This window comes from Lagenorhynchus albirostris, chromosome X, assembly GCF_949774975.1.
Source record: "Lagenorhynchus albirostris chromosome X, mLagAlb1.1, whole genome shotgun sequence".
NCBI lineage: Eukaryota > Metazoa > Chordata > Mammalia > Artiodactyla > Delphinidae > Lagenorhynchus > Lagenorhynchus albirostris.
The window spans coordinates 74540601-74566018 of NC_083116.1; the positions used below are offsets into that span (position 1 = coordinate 74540601).

General features: G+C 37.5%; 1 protein-coding gene across 1 annotated transcript in view; it reads left to right on the forward strand.

The window, feature by feature from the left end:
- Nucleotides 1-25418, forward strand: part of OPHN1 (oligophrenin 1) — a 611865-nt gene that overhangs the window by 339399 nt on the left and 247048 nt on the right. Inside the window, exons 7-11 of the mRNA XM_060138347.1 lie at nt 1960-2070; nt 4672-4776; nt 6673-6802; nt 9309-9412; nt 18698-18789. Of these exons, the coding sequence (XP_059994330.1) occupies nt 1960-2070; nt 4672-4776; nt 6673-6802; nt 9309-9412; nt 18698-18789 (542 nt within the window). The remainder of the gene's footprint in view (nt 1-1959; nt 2071-4671; nt 4777-6672; nt 6803-9308; nt 9413-18697; nt 18790-25418) is intronic.

The window sequence follows — 25418 nt, forward strand, 5'->3', positions numbered from 1 at the left end:
TTTTTGTCTTCCATTCTTGTTCTGCATTCTCTTTTTTTCAATTGGAAATTGTAATATGATTCCATTTTTTGTCCTGTCTTAGCATATCAGTTGTACTTTTTTAAAAAAAAACTTTCTTCGAGGTTATCCTAGTGTTTTCAATATGCATTTACAGTTAAGCCATGTCTACTTTCAAATAACATTATTCTACTTCATTGGTAGTACAGGAACTTTATAACAGAGTATTTCCAATTTCTCCCTTGAGTCCCTGATAATATTGCTGTCATTCATTTCACTTTTTCATAATCTCTAATCACCAAATACATTGTTGCAATTATTATTTTGGACAAACTCTTATTTGTAAGATCAGTTAAGAATAAGAAAAATATAAGATTTTATTTTACCTTCATTCATTGCTTCTCTAGTGCTCTTCTTTATGTTGGTACACATTTCTGACCTATATCATTTTCTTTCTTAAGAACTGTAACACTTCTTGGACTCAGAGTCTACTGGCAACCAAATCCTTCAGTTTTTGTGTTTTTTGTGAAATTGTTTAATTTTCCTTCACTTTTGGAAGATAATGTCACTGGATACAGAATTCTAAGTTTGTGATTTTTAAAAATTTCAATGCCTTAAACATTTTACTCTACTCTCCTCTTTTTGCATTTTTTTGAAAAAAGAGAAGTCTTATCCTTACTCCTCTTTGAGTAAGGTGTTTTTTTCTCTTGCTTCTTTCAAGATTTACTCTGTGCCTTTTACTTTCTGTACTTTCAATATGACATGCCTGCATGTAGATTTTTTGGTATTTATCCTGCTATTATTCTCTGAGCTTCCTCAATCTGTTGTTTGTAACTGTGTTTAACTTTAGAAGGTTTTCAGTCATCATTACTTTAAATATTTCTTCTGTTTCTCTCCTTCATTTCCTTCTGGCATTCCTAGTATGCATATCTTACACCTTTTATAATTGTCCAACATTTCTTGAATAATCTACTCTATCTTCTTTATTCCATTTTGTCTGCATTTCAGTTTTTGAAATTTCTATTGGCATATATTCAGTTCACTGATTCTTTCCTTAGCCTTGCCCAGTCTGTTGGTGAGCCCATTAAAGGCATTCTTTATTTTTGCTAGTGTTTTTGATTGCTATCATTTCCCTTTGATTATTTCTTCAAATTTTCATGTCTGCTTATATTATCCATCTGTTCTTGTGTATTGTCCTCTTTTCCATAACAGCCTTTAGCTGTAATCCCTGGTTCTATGATTTCACCATCCACCATCTCTGCCTTCTTTGAGTCTGATTCTGATGCTGATTCTTCAGACTGTGTTTGTTGGTTTGTTTTTCCTTTTTGCATGCCTTGTAATATTTTGTTGAAAGCTGAACATGATGCCCTGGGTAAAAGGAACTGAGGTAAAAAGGCCATTATTATGAGGTTTTATGCTTATCTGACTAGGATTTAGGCTGTGCTTAGTTTGCTATAGCTGTTCTTGTCAGAGGCCAAAATTTCCTCTGGTATCTTTGTTTTTTGTCTTCCCTATTGTCTTTGGATTTCTTCAGAGAGATATTCTTAAATAAGGTTTGATACTGGTTACAGCAACAGGCTTCTGCTTCTGGGCTTCTGCTCTGGCAAGCTTGGATTCTCCATATTCAACTCTCTATCCAATTTTTGAGGCAGTGGTTTTTCCTCTGACTTCAATGCTCTGTTGGTTCTAAGAAGAGTTGTTGATTCTCAGCTTAGCTTTTCCTTGTATGAGGATGGTCACAATAACTTCCAAGCTTCTTACTTGTTAGGCCAGAAACTGGAAATCTTGCATCAGTCACTTTTTCTATCTTGGCTTTATGTTCCCTATCTGTAAAATAAAGGGATAAGATCACTGCTTGGTGGCACAATTCTCCTCCAGCCCTAACATTCTGTTGAATCCGTAAGAACTGACTTACATGAATGACTATGCTGTTATGTGACATTTGTTACCCTTCTTCTACAGGCAGACCTCCAGGTGGACAAGGAGAGACACAATTTCTTTGAGTCATCCCTTGATTATGTTTATCAAATCCAGGAAGTTCAGGAGTCTAAGAAGTTCAATATTGTGGAGCCAGTAAGTTCTATCTGTTGATGAATGGTCTAAAAATATTTACCAAATCTCAGGTAAATGTGGAGAACTTTGATTATAAAATTGGAGTCTCCAAGAATATGAAGGATAGTCAGTGCTTAGTAATGAATGTCACAGAAGTAGACACACTGGCTTATGTTACTCTTGCTCTCTCACTAATATTCTCTCTCTCACTCTTCTTTTCCCTCCCCCACACTCCTTCCTCCCCCATTTCTCTCTATAGCTATGATTTTTTCTTTATCTTTCTTTTCCTCCTCTCCTTCCTTCCCTTCCTTGATTTCTCTGTCACCTTTCATTTTACCTTGTTCTCCTCCCTTCCTTCCTCTCATACTTTCATAAGGTTTCTGAATGTACTCATCATATCCCAGACACTGTTCTAGGAACTCATGTTCCTTGCATTCAGTGACTTCCCATTCTACTATTTTTACTTCCATCTTTTGAAAATTTTTCTAATTAAATAGCCTTAATTTATTATAAAAGATGACGGGCTGTGGTTTGACAACTATGTTGAATTTTAACAACTTTCTTTTTTATTATAAAATAATGTAGAAAACAATGTAAAAAACAATTGCAGAAAAGCTATAAAAACTTATATGTAGAACAAAACAAATACAACAAATCTCCCATACAGAGATGATCACTGTTAATATTGTGGCATTTTTCCTCCTAAATTCCCTGTGTATCTGTTATATTCCTTTCTCTATCTATTGTGCATGTGTACTTGTAGAGGTGTGTACACATGTGCATGTGTGTTTACACATGTTACACATGAATATGTATATATCTGTGTACATGTGTATCTGTGCTCACAGTTGTATATATCTGCATATGTATATGTGCAAACAAGTATTTATTAATTTATCCAATAAGCATTTATTGAGCTTCTGTTATGTGCCAGGCAGAGTGCTAAACACTGGGTATCCTATAGTGAAAAAGACAGACTCAGTTTCTGTCTTTATGAAGACTATACTTTCATGGGGTAGACAGAAGGGAAAGAAGGATGAACATAAATAAAATAACTATAAGTTGTGATAAGGACTAAAACAAAGAACAAGAACAGACAGCTACTTTAGATCAAGTGGTCAAGGGGCACCTCTGAAAGTGTCATTTAAGATGAGATCTAAAGAAAGAGAAGATGAGGCAATGTGAATAATGGGGAAAGAACATTCCAGGCACAGAAAAACACATGTGCAAAGTCCGTAAGTTAGAAAAGAATGATGTGCTCAAGGAATGAAAAGATTAATGCCTTTAGATACTGGTGAGAGTGGCAGGAAACAATATCTGACAGGAAGGCATAGGATCTGTAAGCATGGTGAAGGGGTTAGGTTTTAGTCTAAGTATAGTAGAAAAATCACTGACGGGTATTAAATAGGATATGACATGCTGATTTTGTTGTGTGGAGAAGGACTTGGAAGTGGGCAACAGTGGGATTGAGGAAACCAGTTCGGAGGCTACTGCAGTGGTCTAGGCAAGCAAAAATGTTGCTTTGGGTTCAGATGGTGGTAGTAGAAACAGAAAAGAATGATTGGATTAGAGATATATTTTAGAAGCAAAACTGACAGGAATTACTGATTGATTAGATTGAGATGTGAGTGAAAGAAATCAGAATTCTTTACTTTCTGGCTTGATTGAGTGGGTGGTGGTGTCATTTCCTGAGATGGGAAACCTTGGAGAGAAACAGGAAGAATGTCTATATAACTGTGTGTGTGCTACACACACTCATATGCATTTATATGTATGTGTACGTATATATGTACATATATATAACTATATATGTATATATACATACGTGTATAGTACATAAATGTGTACATCGTTTTTATATGTTTATGTATATATAGTTTGTGTTTATGTACATATATACACACATATTTATGTGTTTGTATGTATATATGTGTGCACATATTTATATGTACTCACCTGTTTACTTTCTAAAAAGAACAGAGCAGTTTTTACTACTTCCTATTACACTCTACTATTACCAGCATTGAGCATTGCTTTTAAAATGTTTGTATTTGATAGATGAAGATTGTATTTTCTTTTGTTTTTATTTGTGTATATTTGATTTTTATTGGGGTTGAACATTTTAAACATTAAAAATATATTTTATTGATCATTTCTACGTCTTCTTCTGCAATGTCCCAACCCCTCCCCGAAACATTTCTAACTTGAAAATTGGTTTTCAAAAAAAATATCCTTGGATCTTTTAGCATTATGAGAGTCTTCATTATGCCATTTAGCCATTTTAATTTATTGAGTACCTATTCTGTGCCATTCCTGAGGATATAAAGACACAGTCTATTCCCACATTATGTCCATATTGTCCACATTATGAATGGTTTTATATGCTATCTGAAAAGGGTATTGATGAATAAATTTGGTAATAGTTCTTATTTTGTAGATCTGAGTCCAGTGTTAATGTTTAACCTAATAAAAGAATAGCTATGTGTAGACCTGTTTGTGTTTGTGTTACTGCTTTTAACACTATACTCTACTGTGTGGAGTTTCTTTTTGTGCATCTATTTCCTTTATTTGATTAATGAGAAGGTGCTGGTGATAAAGTTATTTTTATACATTTTTCCCTAGGTCTTGGCCTTTCTTCATAGCCTCTTCATTTCCAACAGCTTGACCGTGGAGCTCACACAGGATTTCCTCCCATATAAACAGCAACTCCAGCTCAGTTTACAGAATGTGAGTTTACATGTGGGTTTCTTCACCTGTCTCTGCATTCCAATTGGATTTCAGCTCTAATATCTTGACCTTGGAGTTCTAGGTTATTACATCCCAGATAATTTGTCAGGACAGACTGGTATGGATCACAAATGTTTTAGTGTACTAGATTGTTCTTACTCTTCCAGTTTCAGCTCTTCCCTGTGTTTGAGGCTGACCATTGTTCAAACCCACCCTTCTACCCACTGACGTGTCTATCTATCCAATATTTATTAAATGTTGCTAGTTTGTTATATCTCTCCCAGATCAGAAACCACCTATGCGCTTTTTAAAGCACAGGTCTTATGCTCCTTCCCTGCTAGTTAGTCAGGACACTCTCTTTGTAGGTTTTATTGCCACAAATGCCCATTTTCCCCTCTTTTCCTTTTCTCACTACTTTTCTCATTATGTGTACGTATATATGTACATATATATAACTATATATGTATATATACATACGTGTATAGTACATAAATGTGTACATCGTTTCAACTAGAGTTGAATAAATTATTTTTAAAGGTTGTCTCCACCTTCTTTCCCATGCTGTTTCTTTTTTTTTTTTTGCGGTACGCGGGCCTCTCACTGTTGTGGCCTCTCCCATTGCGGAGCACAGGCTCCGGACGTGCAGGCTCAGAGGCCATGGCTCACGAGCCTAGCTGCTCCACGGCACGTGCGATCTTCCCAGACCGGGGCACGAACCCGTGTCCCCTGCATTGGCAGGCAGACTCTCAACCACTGCGCCACCAGGGAAGCCCATCCCATGCTGTTTCTTATAGATGGGCATAGGCACACCCTTCCCTTCCTTGTCACATATATTATTTTTCTCATTTACTTATTTAACCCATATTTAACAAATACTTAGGTATGTAATGAGCATATACTCTGTGCCAGACATTGTAAAATGCACTGGACATACCATAATGAGGCATGTTAGTTTTTGCCTTCAAGGAATATATAGTCTCTTGGAGCCGAGAGATATAAACAGAGATATATCATAATTACTTATGAAAAGTGCTAAAATACAGTTAAGACCAAAAAAGGTAAAGCATAGAGAGTGGAATAATTGACTATCTGGTACAGTAAAAGAAGGCATCACTGAGTTAGTGACTTTGGACTTGTTACATTGCATAAAATTTATAGTTGTATTTTTAGATGGAAACGGTAAGTTGAAGTGGAAATAAACTTTACTTGGTTGTTTAGGAGAATGCTGATTTACAGGTATTGTTAATTGTTGTTTTTCTTTCTGGGTACTGTCTTTCACCAGAATGTGAGCGCCCCTCTCTTCTGCTGATTTACAAAATATTCCTATAACCAGGAATATTTAGTTGTGTACTTTTAAATATATTACTTCTTAACATTAGCTTTTGCTATTCATGGGCATGAAAACATAGGTTTTCCATTAACCTATGTTCAAAGAGAGCACCCTGTCATATCCTTTATTCTAATGGCCTGGATTTGATTCAGAGCCAAGTAGGCAGTAGCTTTACTTGAGGCAGAATGTAGAAGTTGCCGTGATAATATTATCTTTGGGAACCTTCTTTATAGCCTCCCTTTTCATAAGGCAGGGGTCAGTCTGATGCTCAGAATTCTTAGAGCCTTTATTTATTGGAGACTTTTGTCATTTTCATTAGAAAATGTCTCCCAGATGTGGTTTTATGGGTACATTGGTATTTATGTTTCCCTCTCCCATTTAGACTTTAGTACTGTTAAACTCCACTAAACTGTTTTCTAATTACTATGCCATTCAACATTTGTTTTTTTGCTATGTTGTAGCACATGGTGAAAGCCAAGAAAACTCTGCACTGGGTCTCTGACCAGTGAATGCTTATTCATCATGATGGTGATGATGATAATGATTATGATGATAATGTCTTACAGACAAGAAATCATTTCTCCAGTACCCGAGAAGAGATGGAAGAACTTAAGAAAAGGATGAAAGAAGCTCCACAGACATGCAAACTTCCAGGACAGCCAACCATCGAAGGCTATCTCTATACACAAGAGAAATGTATGTGGGAATACAGGGATAGCTACTGGGTTTCAGTAGGCTGACACCAGCTGCCACTTGGCTTCTCCAAACTCCAGGCACCCATATAGTTCATAGACCCCTGCCAGCTATACCTATTTGGAGAGTAGTGTGGGAACAGAGAAAACAAAAAGGAAGGAGAAATTGGAGGAGGAGGTTAAGGATTTGTCTTACAAAGGCTGTGGGATGATAAGACCTAAGGTTTTCTCTGAGATTCAAAATGGGGATTGTTAATTGCTTAATCCTTTCAATGACTGTTTGGGGCTAAAAGGGAGGTAGGAGAAAGGAGACATAAAATAATACTTATTATACCTACTATATTCCAGGCATGGTGTTAAGTGCTTTAAATATACTACCTCATGAAATCTTTGAAACCACCTTATCATACCCATTTTACACATGAAGCCACTGAGGCTTAGAGAGATCACTAGTTGAAAGTCACCCAACTATCATGTATCAGGGCTAAGTGTAAATTCAGGTTTGGGAAATGCCAAAACCTATGCTCCTACAGCTATACCCTATACCTTCCACTGCCTTAGGATCATAAACTTGCCCTTAAAGCACTACACAACCATTGCGATTTCAGTGAGCAACACAGTTGTTCATTGCTAACCAAGGAAAATGGGTTAACTTATCTGGTCACTGAATATCGCAGAGGGTTCAAGCTTTTCTACCTCCTAAATAACATTATGTAAACCTGTATGTGCTATTTGATTTTCCTTTTGAACTATGACCCAATGTCCCCAAAGCCTGTGATTTCATTCCCTGACCAGAATTATTCTACCTGGTGAGTAGGCAAATGAGACTACCCAGAGGTTACCAGTGGCAAAACCCACTGGAATCCACAAAACATGGTATTTCAGCAGTGATATTATCATGCTTTTCATCCCTTAGAGCAACTCACTTTGATGGTTTTCAAAGATGTGTTCTTCTATTTGTCAGGTTCATCTCTTCAACTCTCCATTGCAGGATCTCTCAGTCTCAGTGGTATTGACATTTCAGGCTGGCTAATTCTTTGTTTCGAGCAGTTATCCTATGCATTATAAGGTGTTTAGAAGCATCTATAGCCTCTCCCCACTTTATTCTAATAGCACTTCCCAGGTGTGATAACCAAAAATGTCTCTAGACATTGCCAAATGTCCCCTGAGAGGCAAAATTGCCCCTACTTGAGAACCACTGTTATATTATAAGAGAGGCACAGAGTAATGAGTATGTAATCTTGGCTCTAATATCAACTAACTATGTGATCCTTCTATGCCCCAGTTTTCTAATTTGTTAAATGGATATGACATTCCTACTCAGTTGAATGTACGCTTACTAAGAATCCTTTTTGCCAGACAATATGCAATGCATTGGGGGTACAAAAAATGGATCAAGCTTGGTTTTTGCCCTCAAGAAGTTCACAGTCTGATTAAGACACAAGTATATCGAGAACTATAATGAAATGTGTTGAGCACTGCATTTGGGGCATATATCTAAGGGCTTCACTGAGGAAGTGATATATGAACTGAAACTTGAATTATGACTGGGAGTTTGACAGGTAAAGAAAATGGCAAAGAAAATTCCAGGTGTATACCACTGCATGAATAAAGGCACAGAGGTGTGTGAGGTTATAGTTTGTTTGTAGGGTCTTGGTTTTACAAGGACAGTCCTGGTTTATACTTGTTGTCCTGATATAATTAGTGATAGTGCCTTATTCACTCTTAAATATGTCTTGAACTTGGTCTATATATTATATTGCCACCTATGTTTTTGGTAACTGAATATAATTCCATGAGACAAGAGCATAGAGGTGAGGGTGGCAAAAGACAAAGGTGGAAAGGTAAATACGATCACATTATAAAAGGCTTTGTGAGCCAACCTAAGGAGTTTGGAGAGAGTGGGAAAGCCATGGGTGGTTTATAATAAAAAGAATGATATAAATAAACCTATAATTAAAAAAATATTTCTCTAACAAAAGAGTAGAGAATGGGCTAGAAAGGAGTGATCACAGATAGGGGAAACCAAAGAGAAGGCCACTGAAAGAATTAATTGGAGAAATAGTGAATTTTTGTTTTGTTTGAAATAGCTCATAAAACATTTTTTAAAAAGTCAGAAATAGGGTCCTGAATGAATTCAGTTCTGAAAGGGGTGAAAGGAGAGACATGTAGGGGATTGAAGGGCAGGTTACAGGGAAGGAGGAGCAGAAGATTACAGATGTTTCCAGATCATACAATAGGATATATAATGGGAGCATTCACAGGGAACATGGCAAGGAGAGTGGTTTGGAGCAAGCCAGAGCAGATGTGGAAAGCAGTTGATGATGATTAGGTTATCCATCTGTGTAGTGGGCAAGTGGTACTGCACGGCTGGAGCTCAGGGGAAAAGTAGCACTAGATCTGGATCATGACCATGAAGAATAATCTGTACACAGCTTCTGTCTTAGGGGTGGACTGACCATGAAGACAAAATACTTATTCTATCAGCTCACTGTTGCCTATCTTTGTAGGGGCTTTGGGAATATCCTGGGTGAAATACTACTGCCAATATGAGAAAGAGACCAAAACGCTCACCATGACACCTATGGAGCAGAAGCCAGGTGCTAAGCAGCAGGTCAGTTCTTTTATGGGCCACATTTTTTTGAAATACATCTGTGACTGCATCTCAGAAAAGAGTATATGTTTACTTTGTGTCAAAGAATCAAGTCCACCACTGTTGTGTGAAGCCATGACTTCATATGTTCTTTGTGGCCTAAGTTTGCATTGGGCCAGATACTACTCAGTTGAGTGAAAAATCTGTGTTAATGATTCTAGGCCTTCTGAAAGTGCCTGTACTCTTTTAGATCATTATTACAAGAGTTTATCACATTGTACAAAGAAAATTTGCAAAAAAATATGGTTAAATTGGAGGAGAGTATTACTTGCTTTTAAGAAGGCTCTACTATAGGATTCCTTTAAATAGTTAAGACTTTAAAATACAAAACATTTTCCAAAATTCCTTTTTTCAAGGAGTATTCTGTTGCCTAAAGTTGGAATAATCTATACCCCACATTGTATGTAATGCTCAAATATCTTTAAACAGTTAATGCATCTTCTTCTGCCCTCCAAACTTTCCCCTACTCTCCAAAATGGCAAGATGAGTTTAACACACTGAGAAGATAGTTCACTAACCTGGAGGAACCTGATCTTATATATATATGTTATATTATGTTATACATTATATATTATTTTTTATGTATGACCACCCAGCTAAAAAAATTATTCTGTTATCTCACTTTTGCCTATCTTGGTAGGGGCTTTGGGAACACATGCACACACACACACACACACACACACATACACACACACGCACACATGTACACACACCTGAAGGTTTCTTAAGATAAAAGCTGATAGACTGACTCTTCATATTCTAAAAGTAGTTAAGTGTGTCCCTTTAACTGTTTCTCAGACAGGGTCTTAGGGCATATTTTTAAGGATTTCCCTTATTTACAAATTGTTTATAAAGTGAAAAAAAGATTTACTTGTTAGCATTGAAAGTTGTGGTGCATGAAGACCCAATTTCGATAGGCAGAAATTTGGAGACTTTTTCTCCGTTGCTGGTGCTTTCCATGGAAGATCTCTCTTATGTGGCTTATTCATAGGAAATTAGTGATGATTGAGATTTGGTGGCAGACTGTTGAAAAACTGCTTTTCTTTTTTGTCATTAACCACAAGTTTTGCCACTCTGCTTTGAATGTGGATTAGACATGGGATGCACCTCTAACAGAGCATACCATATTGGGTCTCCACAACCCTCATCCATGTTTCTATGTGGGCCAGTTATTCATCCATGAATCCAAAACTCTCCTTAGTTTCCAGTCTGCCAATTGCCAAAGAACCTTTCAACGTGGTTCCAATAAATTGTGCTGTAGCACAGAATTTGTCCCATTTCTGTCAGAACTTAGTTTATGTATCTGACTGGCAAGTGCTTTAAGTAACACTGTCCTGTAGTCTCTTTCTTTTCTTTTTCTACACACATTACTTTCCAAACTTTGGACTTCAAAGTTCCTTTCTTAGGCAGGTCCTACTGCAAAGCTGAGGCCAGAGGCAGCAGATACCACGTTCATAGGTTCTTAGCAGATGAGAGCAAGCCCTTCTTTTAGTTATTCTTTCCCCCTGCCCTTTTAATTGAGTGGCTGCTTGCAAAACTGCAGTAAGTGTCAGCCTAAGCAATTTAAATATGGGACTCTTTATGGAATGGAAAGAGGAACTTGCTTGACCATTTACAGCAAAGGGGAGGTGGAAGTAGTTACTTTAATTTCCATAAACTGAATTGGAGATGGTTTCTTCTTATCATTTCTCTCAGTTCCTTTTACTAGTTTGTGTTTTAGAAAGGTAAATAATACAAATAAGTGAGACTATAATAATGATAACACCATAAAAGCCACTATTTATTCAATGTTTGCTGTTCACCAGGCTCTGAGCTAGACATTTGCTGCCATGGGCCATTTACTTTCTCAGCAGCACTGTGAAGTATCATTAGCCCAATTTGGAGTTGGAAGAATTAGCTCTCTTTCTGACTGTGGTACTTACAAGTGTACTCTAGTAGTTCAGCTTATCAACTTCCATTTGGGTTGTACTGCTTACTTTACAGAGCACAATCCCAAATACTATTTTATAAGATTCTCATCCCTTCCCTTTCAGGTAGTTGTAAGAGGCAAGAGAGCTACATTTTGAATCACAATAACTAGTTTTACCTATTTATTCATTTACTTATTCCTTCATTCATTCTTCATATCAAATATTTTTCCCTTCCAGTTATACTGAGATATAACTGACATACAGCACTGTATAAGTTTAAGGTGTACAGCATAATGATCTGACTTACATACAATATGAAAGTATTATCACAATAAGTTTAGTGAACACCCATTGTCTTATACAGGTACAAAATTAAAGAAAAATTTTTTTTCTTGTAATGAGTACTCTTAGGATTTACTCTCTTTACAATTTTCATATATAACATACAGAAGTGTTAATTATATTAATCATGTTATACATAACATCCCTAGTATTTACTTATCTTACGATGGGAAATTAGTACCTTTAGATGCCTTCGTCCAATTCCCTATTCCCCCAGCTTCCACCTCTGGCAAGCACAAATCCAATCTCTGTTTTCTATGAGTTACTTTGTTTATTTGTTTGTTTATCAAGTATAATTGACCTGTAACACAATGTTAGTTCCTGATGAACAACATAGTGATTCGGGATTTCTATGTATTATAAAAGGATCACCATGATAAGTCTAGTTATGATCTGTCACCATATAAAGATAGTACATAATTATTGATTATATTCTCCATACTGTACATTTCATACCTGTGATTCATTTATTTTGTAACTGGAAATTTATACCTCTTAACCTTTCTCACCTATTTTTCACATCCTGTCCCCCCTTTCCCTCTGGCAGCCACCTGTTTGTTCTCTGTACCTATGATTCTATTTCTGTTTCATTATGTTGGTTCATTTGTTTTGTTTTTTGGATTTAACATATAAGTGAAATCATATGGTATTTGTCTTTGTCTGACTTGTTTCACTTATCATAATACTCTCGAGGTCCATCCATGTTGACGCAAATGGCAAGATTTCATTCCCTTGTATGGCTGAGTAATATTCCATGGTTTTTATATACCACATGTTTTTTAATCCATTTATCTACTCGTGTGCACTTAGATTGCTTCCATATCTTGGCTATTGTAAGTAATGCTCAACATAGGGGTGCATATATCTTTTCTAATTAGTGTGTTTGTTTTCTTCCGACAAATACCCAGGAGTGGAATTGCTGGATCATATGGAAGCTTTATGTTTAAATTTTTGAGGAATCTCCATACTGTTTCCCACAGTCGCTGCACCAATTTAAATTCCCACCAAGAGTGTACTAGGGTTTCCTTTCCTCTACATCCTCACCAATATTTGTTATTTGTGGTCTTTTTGATGATAGCCATTCAGTCAGATGTGAGGTGACATCTCATTGTGGTTTTGATTTGCATTTCCCCAATGATCAGCGATGCTAAGCATCTTTTAATGTTCCTGTTGGCCATTTGTTTGTCTTCTTTCAAAAAATTCAGGCCCTCTGTCTATTCTTTAAATAGTTTTTTTTTTAATTTTGAGTTTTATGAGTTCTCTGTATATTTTGGATATTAACCCTGTATCAGATATATCATTTACAAATATTGTCTCCCATTCAGTAGGTGGCCTTTTCATTTTGTTTATAGTTTCCTTCGCTGTGCAAAAGCTTTTTAGGTTGAAGAAATCCCATTTGTTTATTTTTGCTGTTGTTGCCCTTGCCTGAGAAGACAGATCCAATAAAATATTGCTAAGCCTGATGTCACAGAGAGAACTGCCTATGTTTTCTTCTAGGAGTTTTATGCTTTCAAATCCTACACTTAAGTCTTTAATTCATTTTGAGTTTATTTTTGTATATGATGTGAGAAAGTAGTCCAGTTTGATTCTTTTGCATGTAGCTGTCTAGTTTCCCAACATCATTTATTGAAGAGACTGTCTTTTCCCCATTGTATAGTCTTGCATCCTTTGTCATAGATTAATGGACTACATAAGTGTGGGTTCATTATTGGTCTCTCTGTTCTGTTGCATTGATTTATGTGTCTGTTTTTGTGCCAGAACAATAATGTTTTGATTACTGTATCTTTGTAGTATAGTTTGAAATCAGGGAGCATGTTAACTTCAGCTTTGTTCATCCTTCTCAAGATTGTTTTGGCTACTCAGGGTTTATGCATTTACATACAGATATTAGAATTACGTGTTCTAGTTCTGTGAAAAATGCCATTGCTAGTTTTATAGTGATTACATAGAATCTGTAGATTACCTTGGGTAGTACGGTCATTTTAACAATATTAATTCTTCTAATCCACAAGCATGGAGTATCTTTACATTTGTTTGTATCATCTTCAGTTTCTTTCATTAGCATCTTATAGTTTTCTGAGTACAGGCATTTTACCTCCTTAGATTATTCCTAGGTATTTTATTTTTTTATGAGATTATAAACGGGATTATTTTATTAATTTCTCTTTCTGATAGTTTGTTGTCAGTGTGTACAAATGCCACAGATTTCTGTATATTAATTTTGTATCCTGCAACTTTACTGAATTCTTCAATGAGTTCTAATAGTTTTTTTGGTAGCATCTTTAGGATTTTGTATATGTGGTATCATGTCATCTGCAAACATTGACACTTTTACTTCTTCCTTTCCAATTAGGATTTGTTTTCTTTTTTCCTTGTCTGATTGCTGTGGCCTGCAATGCCAATACTATGTTCATTAAAACTGGTAAGAGTGGGTATCCTTGTTTTGTTTCTGGTCGTAGAGGAAATGCTTTCAGCTTTTCACCATTGACTATGATGTTAGCTGTGGGCTCATCATATTTGACCTTTATTACGTTGAGGCATGTTCCCTGTATATCAGTTTTGTTAAGAATTTTTTTTATCATAATGGATGTTGCATTTTGTCAAAAGCTCTTTCTGCATCTCTTGAGATGATCATATGATTTTTTAGTCTTCAGTTTATTAAGTGGTGTATCACATTGATTTGTGGATATTGAACCATCCTTGCATCCCTGGGGTAACTCCCAGTTGATTATGGTATATGATCCTTTTAATGTACTGTTGAATTGGCTTTCCTAAAGTTTTGTTGAGGATTTTTTTCATGTATGTTCATCAGTGATATTGGCCTGTAATTTTCTGTTTTTGTGGTGTCTTTGTCTGATTTTGATATCAAGGTGATGCAGGCCTCACAGAATAAATTCAGAAGTGTATTGCCACTATAATTTTTTGAAATAGTTTGAGAGGAATAGGTGTTAGTCTTCTTTAAATGTTTGGTAGAATTCACCTGTGAAGCCATCTGGTTCTGTACTTTTGTGTGTTGGGAGTATTTCTTTTAATTACTCATTCAGTTTCATTACTGGTAATTGGTCTGTTTGTATTTTCTATTTCTTCTTGATTCAGCTTTGGAAGGTTGTACATTTATCTCTAGGAATTTCTCTTAGGTTGTCCATTTTATTGGTGTTTGATTGATCATAGTAATCGCTTATGATCCTTGGTATTTCTGTGTTGTTGGTTGTAACTTCTTTTTTATTTCTGATTTTATTGATTTGGGCCCTCTCTCTTTTTTCTCAATGACTCTGGGTAAAGATTTATCAATTTTGTTTATGTTTTCAACCATCTCTTAATTTAATCTATCTTTTCTATTTTTTGTTTTTTAGTCTCTATTTCATTTATTTCTGCTCTGATCTTATGATTTCTTTTCTTGTAGTGACACTGGCTTTTGTTTGTTCTTCTAGTTACTTTATGTGTAAGGTCACGTTGTTTATTTGAGATTTTTCTTGTTTCCTGAGATAGGCTTGTATTGGTGTAACATTCACTTTTAGAATTGCTTTTGTTGCATTCCACAAATTTTGGATTGTTTTGTTTTCATTTTCATTTGTCTCCAAGTATTTTTGATTTCCTCTTTGATTTCTTCAGTGATCCTTTGGTTGTTTGGTAACACAGTGTTTATCCTCTACATGTTTATAGGTTTTTTTGCAGTTTTTTTCTTGTAGTTGATTTCTAGTCATAGTGTTGTGGTTAGAAAAGATACTTGATATGATTTCTATCTCCTTAAATTTACCGACACTTGTTTTGCATCCTAGCTTGTGATCTATCCTGGAGAGTGTTATGTGCACTTGAAAAGAATGTATATTCTGCAGCTAGCTTTTGAATAGAATGTCTTATATATAAAAAGAGGCCCCTCTTTTGGTGGGGCCTACTATTATGGGCAAACTGGTGGGCAACCCCCCGTGGTTGGTTGCCAGGCCCTGCCTACTGCTGAAGCTACCACCTGCTGGTGGGCTGGTCTGCATTCCATTGCAGTTGGCTGTGGGGCCCAGGGAGTCCTGGAACTGGTTATTTCCCCATGGTAGTTTAGGCTGTGTCCTGGTCCTTACCCACTGGTGGGCTTGGCCAGGTCACTGGTTGGCTTCTTGTGAAGCCCAAAGGAAGGGTCCCAGAGCAGGTGTCAAGCTGCTGCTGGGTCAAGCAGGGGTCTAAGGACTGGTGTCAGCCTGCTGTTTGGTGGGGCTGGATCCTGGGTAAGCTGGCTGTGGGGCACAGTATGTCTCAAAGCTGGTTTCAGCACACAGCTGGGCAGTGTTGGAGCCCATTGTATCCTGGGGCTGTTGCCTGCCTGCTCCAGAGTAAGGCCAGTGCCTGGAGCTTTTGCCCACTTACTGGTGAGCAGGGCTGAGCCCTGTGCTCTCTGTTCGATGACACTGGGTCCTGGAATGGCTGGGTAGTCCAGGGGGACCTATTGCTGCTGCTAGCCTGATGGTGGATGGGGCTGTTTCCCTCTGTGGCTGGACTAGCATGTCCTAGGACTTTTTCCAACTAGCTGGTGGGTGGGGCCAGGTCTGACATTAATAAGCTACAAGGGGAACTCCAAAATGGTGCTCCTCAAAATGGCTGCCACCAGTGTCTATGTCCCTAGGGTGAGTTCCAGTTGTCTCCTGTCTCTCTGGGAGGGTCTCTAATACCAGCAGGTTGATTTGACCCAGGCCCCTTTCAAATTACTGCTTTTGTCCTGGTTCTCAGAGCAGGTGAGATTTTGTGTGCACCCTATAAGAATAGAGTGTCTATTTCCTATAGCCCTCTGGCCCTCCTGAAAGGAAGCCCTGGCTTTCAAAGCCAGATGTTCTGAGGCCTTGTCTTCCCAGGTCAGGACCCCCTGACTAGGAATCCCATATGGGGGTCAGGTTATCCCTTGCCCCTTAGGGATAAACTCTGCGATTGTAATTATCTTCCTGTTTGTGGATCATGTACCCAGGGGTGTGCGCCTTGACTATACCATGTCTGTGCCCCTCCTACTTGTCTAGTTGTGGTTCCTTCCTTATACCTTTAGCTGTAGAAGATCTTTTCTGCTAGTCTTCAGGTGATTCTCATCATTGATCATCGCTCCGTAAATAGTTGTAATATTGGTGTGCACATGGGAGGAAGTGAGCTAAGGGTCATCCTACTCCACCTCTTGGACACTCTTGTCTCAAGAACTAGTCTTAAGTCCTAGTTCTGTGGCCTAGTAAATTGTGATCTTGAGTAAATTACTTAATGTTGCTCAGTATCATTTTTCTCAGAAAAAATGGCAAGGATGATAATGTAGTTTATATTTATTGAGCACTAACTCTTTACTAGGTACTAGAGATATAAAGATAAATAAGACACTGCCCACATCCTTGAGGAGATCTCAGTCAAGTGGGGAAATCAGACATGAAAAAAAAAAAAAAGCTTTAATACAATGCAGAAAACACATAGCAGACAGTATATGGTATTGGGGAAGGATTTTTGAGGAAATGAAAGCTGAACTACAAGTTGCAGAACAAGTTAAGAGTTTAGCCAGTCAAAGAATATAGATAAAGTCAATTTGGGTGGAGGAAACAGTATATGCAAAGTTGGAGTCATGAAAGAGCATGATACATGTGTGAAATAAGAGTACTTTTGCACTGATGGGACATAAACTAGATGACGGTGTCTGGAGGTGAACCTGGAGTGGGGGGCAGGGTGTTGTCCCCCAAGCTTTGACATCACCTCACCAAATCTGAAGGAGTTGAGAGTTTAAAGAAGGAGGGTGAGTACACGATACTGTTAATTACTCTCATCTTGCAAGGCTAACAGTGCTTGATATCCTAAGTGTTGGGGTTGGGAAGGCAGATTGAAAGGTAAATATAGAGTTTTGTTTCTATAGTGCAGGAACAGGTAAAAGGATAGACCTGCAAAGGGCTTGAGTGTGACAATGAGAGGGAAGTACTGGATGATCAGCTTTATGGACCAGTTTGGATGGTATAGTGCTTAGGCAGTATTTCTGAATTCGAGACAGCAAGGTGGGTAGTATTATTCCTATTTAATAGGTTGTGAAGTTTATATTCAGAGAGGAAGAATATTTACTCTGGGCCACATAGCTAGTAAATTGCATAACTGAGACAAGACCCAAGGTTTTAAACTTCTTAGTTTATTGCTATTTCTGCTATATCGACTTGGGTGACTTCGGGTAAGCCATTTTACCTCTCTGCGGTTCACTTCCCTCTGAATGTTGTTATTGAAGAAAAGTGGTTTAAAAATACCTAGCATAATATGTGGCACATAGTAGGTGATCCATAAACATTACTTCTCTTTCCTATACCCCACTGTCTCTGTTGAGATAATAGAAGGGAACTGAACTATGTTGGGATTTGGGGAATTTTAATCTGTGGACACAGTGGATTTCTATGGCCTTGTTACATGACCACAAGACAGATGGGCCACACTATCCTGCACATATGAAATACCAAATGCCACCTTGACTATTACACAAATATGCCTATTTTCCCTACTCCTGCCCTATCTTTGGAGATATTGCTTTTGTAATTCCCATCATCTTAAAGACTCTGGAAGTGGGGAACCAAAAATATTTTTCTTCCCCTCTTCTATCTGCCACTTTAATGCAAGGAAGATGCAGAAAGCCACTTACTCATTGCAAACTCCCTACCTAGAAGCCTCACGAAATTTTATTTTGTACACTTTGGGCAGTGCATTTCTCCTGAATTCCCCTTTACATGTTGTATAATGAGTTTCCTATTTAATATATCATGCTTGGAAAAGAGCAAGGGCTTATCCTGAGCATTTTCTCCTGAACTCAGCCATTGATTTTTGGAGCAGAGAGAAACCATCTGCCACCTTGCTGCAACTACCATTTGAGGGGACAAGCTTCTCAGTGAGGCTAAACATTGTTCCCGCTGCCCTGAGAGATGCCTTCCAAGTGACACTGAGAACGCTGCAGTAGGCAGAAGAAGCTTCTATGTATTTTTTTTCAAGCTGGCTATTAATCCTTTTCTTATATCAGGGACCCTTGGACTTAACCCTGAAGTACTGCGTGAGAAGGAAGACGGAGTCTATCGACAAGAGATTCTGTTTTGATATAGAAACTAATGAAAGGTAAGCTGTGCTGATATGAATTGACAATGTCCCCATGTGCCAGATGCTGAGCCTGGGTAGGTATTTTATTTTCCTCTGTCATCTCTCGTTGATAAAAATGAGCAAAATTATTCATGACATCATTGTCTTGGCTCTTCTGGCTGCCCTTTCAGGGATCCCTGTTAGAGCTGGCCCAGAGCTAGTTCTCTCTATTCAAGGTTCAGTCAGCTTTGCCTCACTTGCTTTAGGCAGAAGTTACTCCTAGGATTTAATTTGCTATTATATATGCAAAAGGTCAACATTTGGTGATGCTACAAAAGGACAGGGTAACAAAACTCATTCTTTTTTATTTCTTAATATACAAGAACAAATGAATTGGAACACATATTTAAGAGGAGGTAGATTGGATGGAGGGTGGTAGTGGTATTGGGGAGTCTTTTTTCCCCATTTGGTACAAATATGATACAGATTTTCCTACTTTGCAGATATTTATGTAAAGTGGAAATAGTTTGATTATCAACTTTCTGGTTTCAGCAAAAGCTTGCAAACTTTGGACTTTGTTGCATTTGTTTCTCTCCAGTGCCCTCTTTTTTGTTTTTTCAACCTGGGCAATTTTATCAGAGGGAAATTTAACTGTTAAATTTTAAAATGAGAATATTTGGAGTTACTTTGGAAAAAGGCATGTTATGTAGTTGGGAGGTTGATCCAAAATTCAGTGAGTAAATGTGTTGGTTTTATTTCAGTCCATTATTTCCATGTATTAGGCACTAAGTAATACAGTAGAATTTAACAAAATGATCAGATTGCTAGAAAGGAACTTGAAGGTTGAATTACAATATCATATGAACAAAACTATTAGTGACTGGAGTCATACAGATCAGATTAAGAAAATAAGGCATTTTTTTTGTCTGGGAATAAGTAACTATTAGTCCATTTCCCCATTTTAAATTTCTGTTTGTGGAAGGGTAAGCTGGGGAGAAGTTGAGAGAGTGGCATGGACATATATACACTACCAAATGTAAAATAGATAGCTAGTGGGAAGCAGCCATATAGCACAGGGAGATCAGCTCAGTGCTTTGTGACCACCTAGAGGGGTGGGATAGGGAGGGTGGGAGGGAGACGCAAGAGGGAGGGGATATGGGGATATATGTATACGTATATCAGATTCACTTTGTTACACAGCAGAAACTAACACAACATTGTAAAGCAACTATACTCCAATAAAGATGTTAAAAAAAATTCTGTTTGTGAATCTATATGCATTCTTTGTTAAGCATGGATGGTCCTGGACTTCCCTGGTGGCACAGTGGTTAAGAATCTACCTGCCAATGCAGGGGACACGGGTTCAAGCCCCGGTCCAGGAAAAGCCCACATGCCACGGAACAACTAAGCCCGTGTGCTACAGCTCCTCAACCTGCGTACCACAGCTACTGAAGCCCGTGTTCCTAGAGCCCCTGTTCCACAACAATAGAAGCCACCACAATGAGAAGCCCACGCACTGCAACAAAGCATAGCCCCCGCTCACTGCAACTAGAGAAAGCCCACGCGCAGCAACAAAGACCCAACACAGCCAAAAAAAAAAAAAAAAAAAAAGAATGGATGGTCTCAATCAAAGATGGCTGTAATTGTAAACATTGTTACTGATAACCAAAAGGCTGTCACTCATTTCCCCCACAGCTTCAGGCCCAGTAGGAAGGGGAAAGTGACTGTTGACTGTCTTCTTTTCATGAACATTTAGTGTCTTTGGCTCTGCAGCATCAATGTACATAAACGAAATAAAAATTTTCTGTGTCTAGTTCCATTCTGTTTCACTTTTCAGCTTAAATTTGCCACCCACTTGCAAGTAATATTGCCATAGACTCAAAGCATTTGCAAACAGTTTGGCACTAAGGTTACGGACTAAAACCAACTCATCTTTATATATCTTGCATCTATTCCTGTGTATAGCTCATGTTAGATACTGAATTTGGTATTCATTTTTAAATGTGTTTTTCCCTAACCAAAAATGCTGAGGAATTCTGAGAATAGAACCCAGGAATTAAAGTTTCAATGTATCTATGATTTTACTTGCCACATCTAGGGCATTTTATTTTCATTTATTTATTTATTTTAAATGTTATTTTATTTTTTTTCTTAACATCTTTATTGGAGTATAATTGCTTTACAATGGTGTGCTAGTTTCTGCTTTATAACACAGTGATTCAGATACACATATACATATGTTCCCATATCTTTTCCCTCTTGCGTCTCCCTCCCTCCCACCCTCCCAACCCAGCCCTCTAGGTGGTCACAAACCACCGACTTGATCTCCCTGTGCTATGCGGCTGCTTCCCAGTAGCTATCTATTTTATGTTTGGTAGTGTATATATGTCCATGCCACTCTCTCACTTTGTCACAACTTACCCTTCCCCCTCCCCATATCCTCAAGTCCATTCTATAGTAGGTCTGTGTCTTTATTCCCATCTTACCCGTAGGTTCTTCATGACCATTTTTTTCTTAGATTCCATATATATGAGTTAGCATAAAGTATTTGTTTTTCTCTTTCTGACTTACCTCACTCTGTATGACAGACTCTAGGTCCATCCACCTCACTACAAATATCTCAATTTTGTTTCTTTTTATGGCTGAGTAATATTCCATTGTATGTATGTGCCACATCGTCTTTATACATTCATCCAGTGATGGACACTTAGGTTGCTTCCATGTCCTGGCTATAGTAAATAGACCTACAATGAACATTTTGGTACATAAAGTTTTGAATTATGGTTTGCTCAGGGTATATGCCCAGTAATGGGATTGCTGGGTCGTATGCTAGTTCTATTTTTAGTTTTTTAAGGAACCTCCATACTGTTCTCCATAGTGGCTGTACCAATTCACATTCCCACCAGCAGTGCAAGAGTGGTCCCTTTTCTCCACACCCTCTCCAGCATTTATTGTTTCTAGATTTTTTAATGATGGCCATCCTGACTGGTGTGAGATGATATCTAATTGAACTTTTGACTTGCATTTCTCTAATGATTAATGATGTTGAGCATTCTTTCATGTGTTTGTTGCCAATCTGTATATCTTCTTTGGGGAAATGTCTATTTAGGTCTTCTGCCCATTTTTGGATTGGGTTGTTTCTATTTTTGTTATTGAGCTGCATGTGCTGCTTGTAAATGTTGGAAATTAATCCTTTGTCAGCTGCTTCATTTGCAAATATTTTCTCCCATTCTGAGGACTGTCTTTTGGTCTGGTTTATGATTTCCTTTGCTGTGCAAAAGCTTTTAAGTTTCATTAGGTCCCATTTGTTTATGTTTGTTTTTATTTCCATTTCTCTAGGAGGTGGGTCAAAAAGGATCTTGCTGTAATTTATGTCATAGAGGGTTCGGCCTATGTTTTCCTCTAAGAGTTTGACAGTGCATGGCCTTACATTTAGGTCTTTAATCCATTTGAGTTTATTTTTGTGTATGGTGTTAAGGAGTCTTCTAATTTCATACTTTTACATGTACCTGTCCAGTTTCCAGCACCACTTATTGAAGAGGCTGTCTTTTCTCCACTGTATATTCTTGCTTCCTTTATCAAACATGAGGTGACCATATGTGCGGGGTTTATCTCTGGGCTTTCTATCCTGTTCCATTGATCTATATTTCTGTTTTTGTGCAAGTACCATACTGTCTTGATTACTGTAGCTTTGTAGTATAGTCTGAAGTCAGGGAGCCTGATTCCTCCATCTCAATTTTTCTTTCTCAAGATTGCTTTGGCTACTCGGGGTTATTTGTGTTTTCATACAAATTGTGAAATTCTTTGTTCCAGTTCTGTGAAAAATGCCAGTGGTAGTTTGATTGGGATTTCATTGAATCTGTAGAAGATTGCTTCGGGTAGTAGAGTCATTTTCACAATGTTGATTCTTCCAATCCAAGAACATGGTATATCTCTCCATCTATTTGTATCATCTTTAATATCTTTCATCAGCATCTTATAATTTTCTGCATACAGGTCTTTTTTTTCCTTAGGCAGGTTTATTCCTAGATATTTTATTCTTTTTGTTGCAATGGTAAATGGGAGTGTTTTCTTAATTTCACTTTCAGATTTGTCTTCATTAGTGTATAGGATTGCCAGAGATTTCTGTGCATTAATGTTGTATCCTGCTACTTTGCCAGATTCATTGATTAGCTCTAGTAGTTTTCTGGTAGCATCTTTAGGATTCTCTACGTATTGTATTATGTCATCTGTAAACAGTGAAAAGTTTACTTCTTCTTTTCCCATTTGGATTCCTTTTATTTCTTTTTCTTCTCTGATTGCTGTGGCTAAAACTTCCAAAACTATGTTGAATAAGAGTGGTGAGAGTGGGCAACCTTGTCTTGTTCCTGATCTTAGTGGAAATGCTTTCAGTTTTTCACCATTGAGGACGATGTTGCCTGTGGGTTTGTCATATATGGCCTTTATTTTGTTGATGAAAGTTCCTTCTATGCCTACTTTCTGCAGTGTTTTTTTTTATCATAAATGGGTGTTGAATTTTGTCAAAAGCTTTTTCTGCATCTATTGAGATGATCATATGGTTTTTCTCCTTTAGTTTGTTAATATGGTGTATCACGTTGATTGATTTGCGTATATTGAAGAATCCTTGCTGTCCTGGAATAAACCCCACTTGATCATGGTTTCTGATCCTTTTAATGGATCAGTCCAAGAAGAAGATATAACAATTGTAAATATTTATGAACCCAACATAGGAGCACCTCAATACATAAGGCAAATACTAACAGCCATAAAAGGGGAAATTGACAGTAACACAATCATGGTAGGGGACTTTAACACCCCACTTTCACTAATGGACAGATCATCCAAAATTAAAATAAATAAGGAAACACAAGCTTTAAATGATACATTAAACAAGATGGACTTAATTGATATTTATAGGACATTCCATCCAAAAACAACAGAATACACATTTTTCTCAAGTGCTCATGGAATATTCTCCAGGAGAGATCATATCTTGGGTCACAAATCAAGCCTTGGTAAATTTAAGAAAATTGAAGTCCTATCAAGTATCTTTTCCGACCACAATGCTATCAGACTAGATATCAATTACAGGAAAAGATCTGTAAAAAATACAAACACATGGAGGCTAAACAATACACTACTTAATAACCAAGTGATCACTGAAGAAATCAAAGAGGAAATCGCAAAATACCTAGAAACAAATGACAACGGAGACACGACGACCCCAAACCTATGGGATGCAGCAAAAGCAGTTCAAAGAGGGAAGTTTATAGCAATACATCCTACCTTAAGAAACCGGAAACATCTCAAATAAACAACCTAACCTTGCTCCTAAAGCAATTAGAGAAAGAAGAACAAAAAAAATCCCCAAAGTTAGCAGAAGGAAAGAAATCATAAAGATCAGATCAGAAATAAATGAAAAAGAAATGAAGGAAACGGTAGCAAAGATCAATAAAACTAAAAGCTGTTTTTTTGAGAAGATAAACAAAATTGATAAAGCATTAGCCAGACTCATCAAGAAGAAAAAGGAGAAGACTGAAATCAATAGAATTAGAAATGAAAAAGGAGAAGTAACAACTGACACTGCAGAAATAGAAAGGATCATGAGAGATTACTACATGCAACTCTATGCCAATAAAATGGGCAACCTGGAAGAAATGGACAAATTCTTAGAAATGCACAACCTGCTGTGACTGTACCAGGACGAAAGAGGAAATATGAACAGACCAATCAGAAGCACTGAAATTGAAACTGTGATTAAAAATCTTCCAACAAACAAAAGCCCAGGACCAGATGGCTTCACAGGCGAATTCTATTAAACATTTAGAGAAGAGCTAACACCTATCCTTCTCAAACTCTTCCAAAATATAGCAGAGGTAGGAACACTCCCAAACTCATTCTATGAGGCCACCATCACCCTGATACCAAAACCAGACAAAGATGTCACAGAGAAAGAAAACTACAGGCCAATATCCCTGATGAACATAATTACAAAATATTGGGCACTTTAAAAAACATTCCCTCATTTAACAGTGAAGAGATTAAGACTTGTATATATTTAACTGCCTTCCCTAATCAAAGTCACATAGTAGCAAGGCTGTGCTCAATCCCTGGTCTGTAGGCCTCCACACCCCACGTTCTTTTTAATTTTATTCCATTGTCTATTATAAGGAGAATAAATATGTTCTGAAATAGAGGGTCAAATATATTAACAGATGCTGAGGTACCTCTGTGTATGTGGAGTTTTCTGAGTCATGTGACCTCCGCATTTGCTTTCCTTGCTTGTCAGTCAGATATAAGGGGCAGAGGCAAGCCTCCCAGTAGACATCAGGCACCTTTACTCATGTTCTCTGTGGGATAGAACAAAGGACTCTTTGAGTCCCTTTTTCTATTTCCAGAATAGAGGATAACTTTTTTATTAGTGTTCCTACCAATATTTGAAGCCATAGGCTCATAGGCCATCAGAACTTGAAGGGCAATAATAATAGTAATAATGACAACAGTGACGATGATGATGACAACGACAACTGCTAACATTCTCTGAGTACCTCTATGTGCCAGGCACCATTCTCAGCCTTTTAAGTGTATATTTTCCTTTAGTCTTCATCAGTCACATGAAGTAGGGGGTGTTACTATCCCAATTTCACAAAGACAAGGAGACAGAAAGT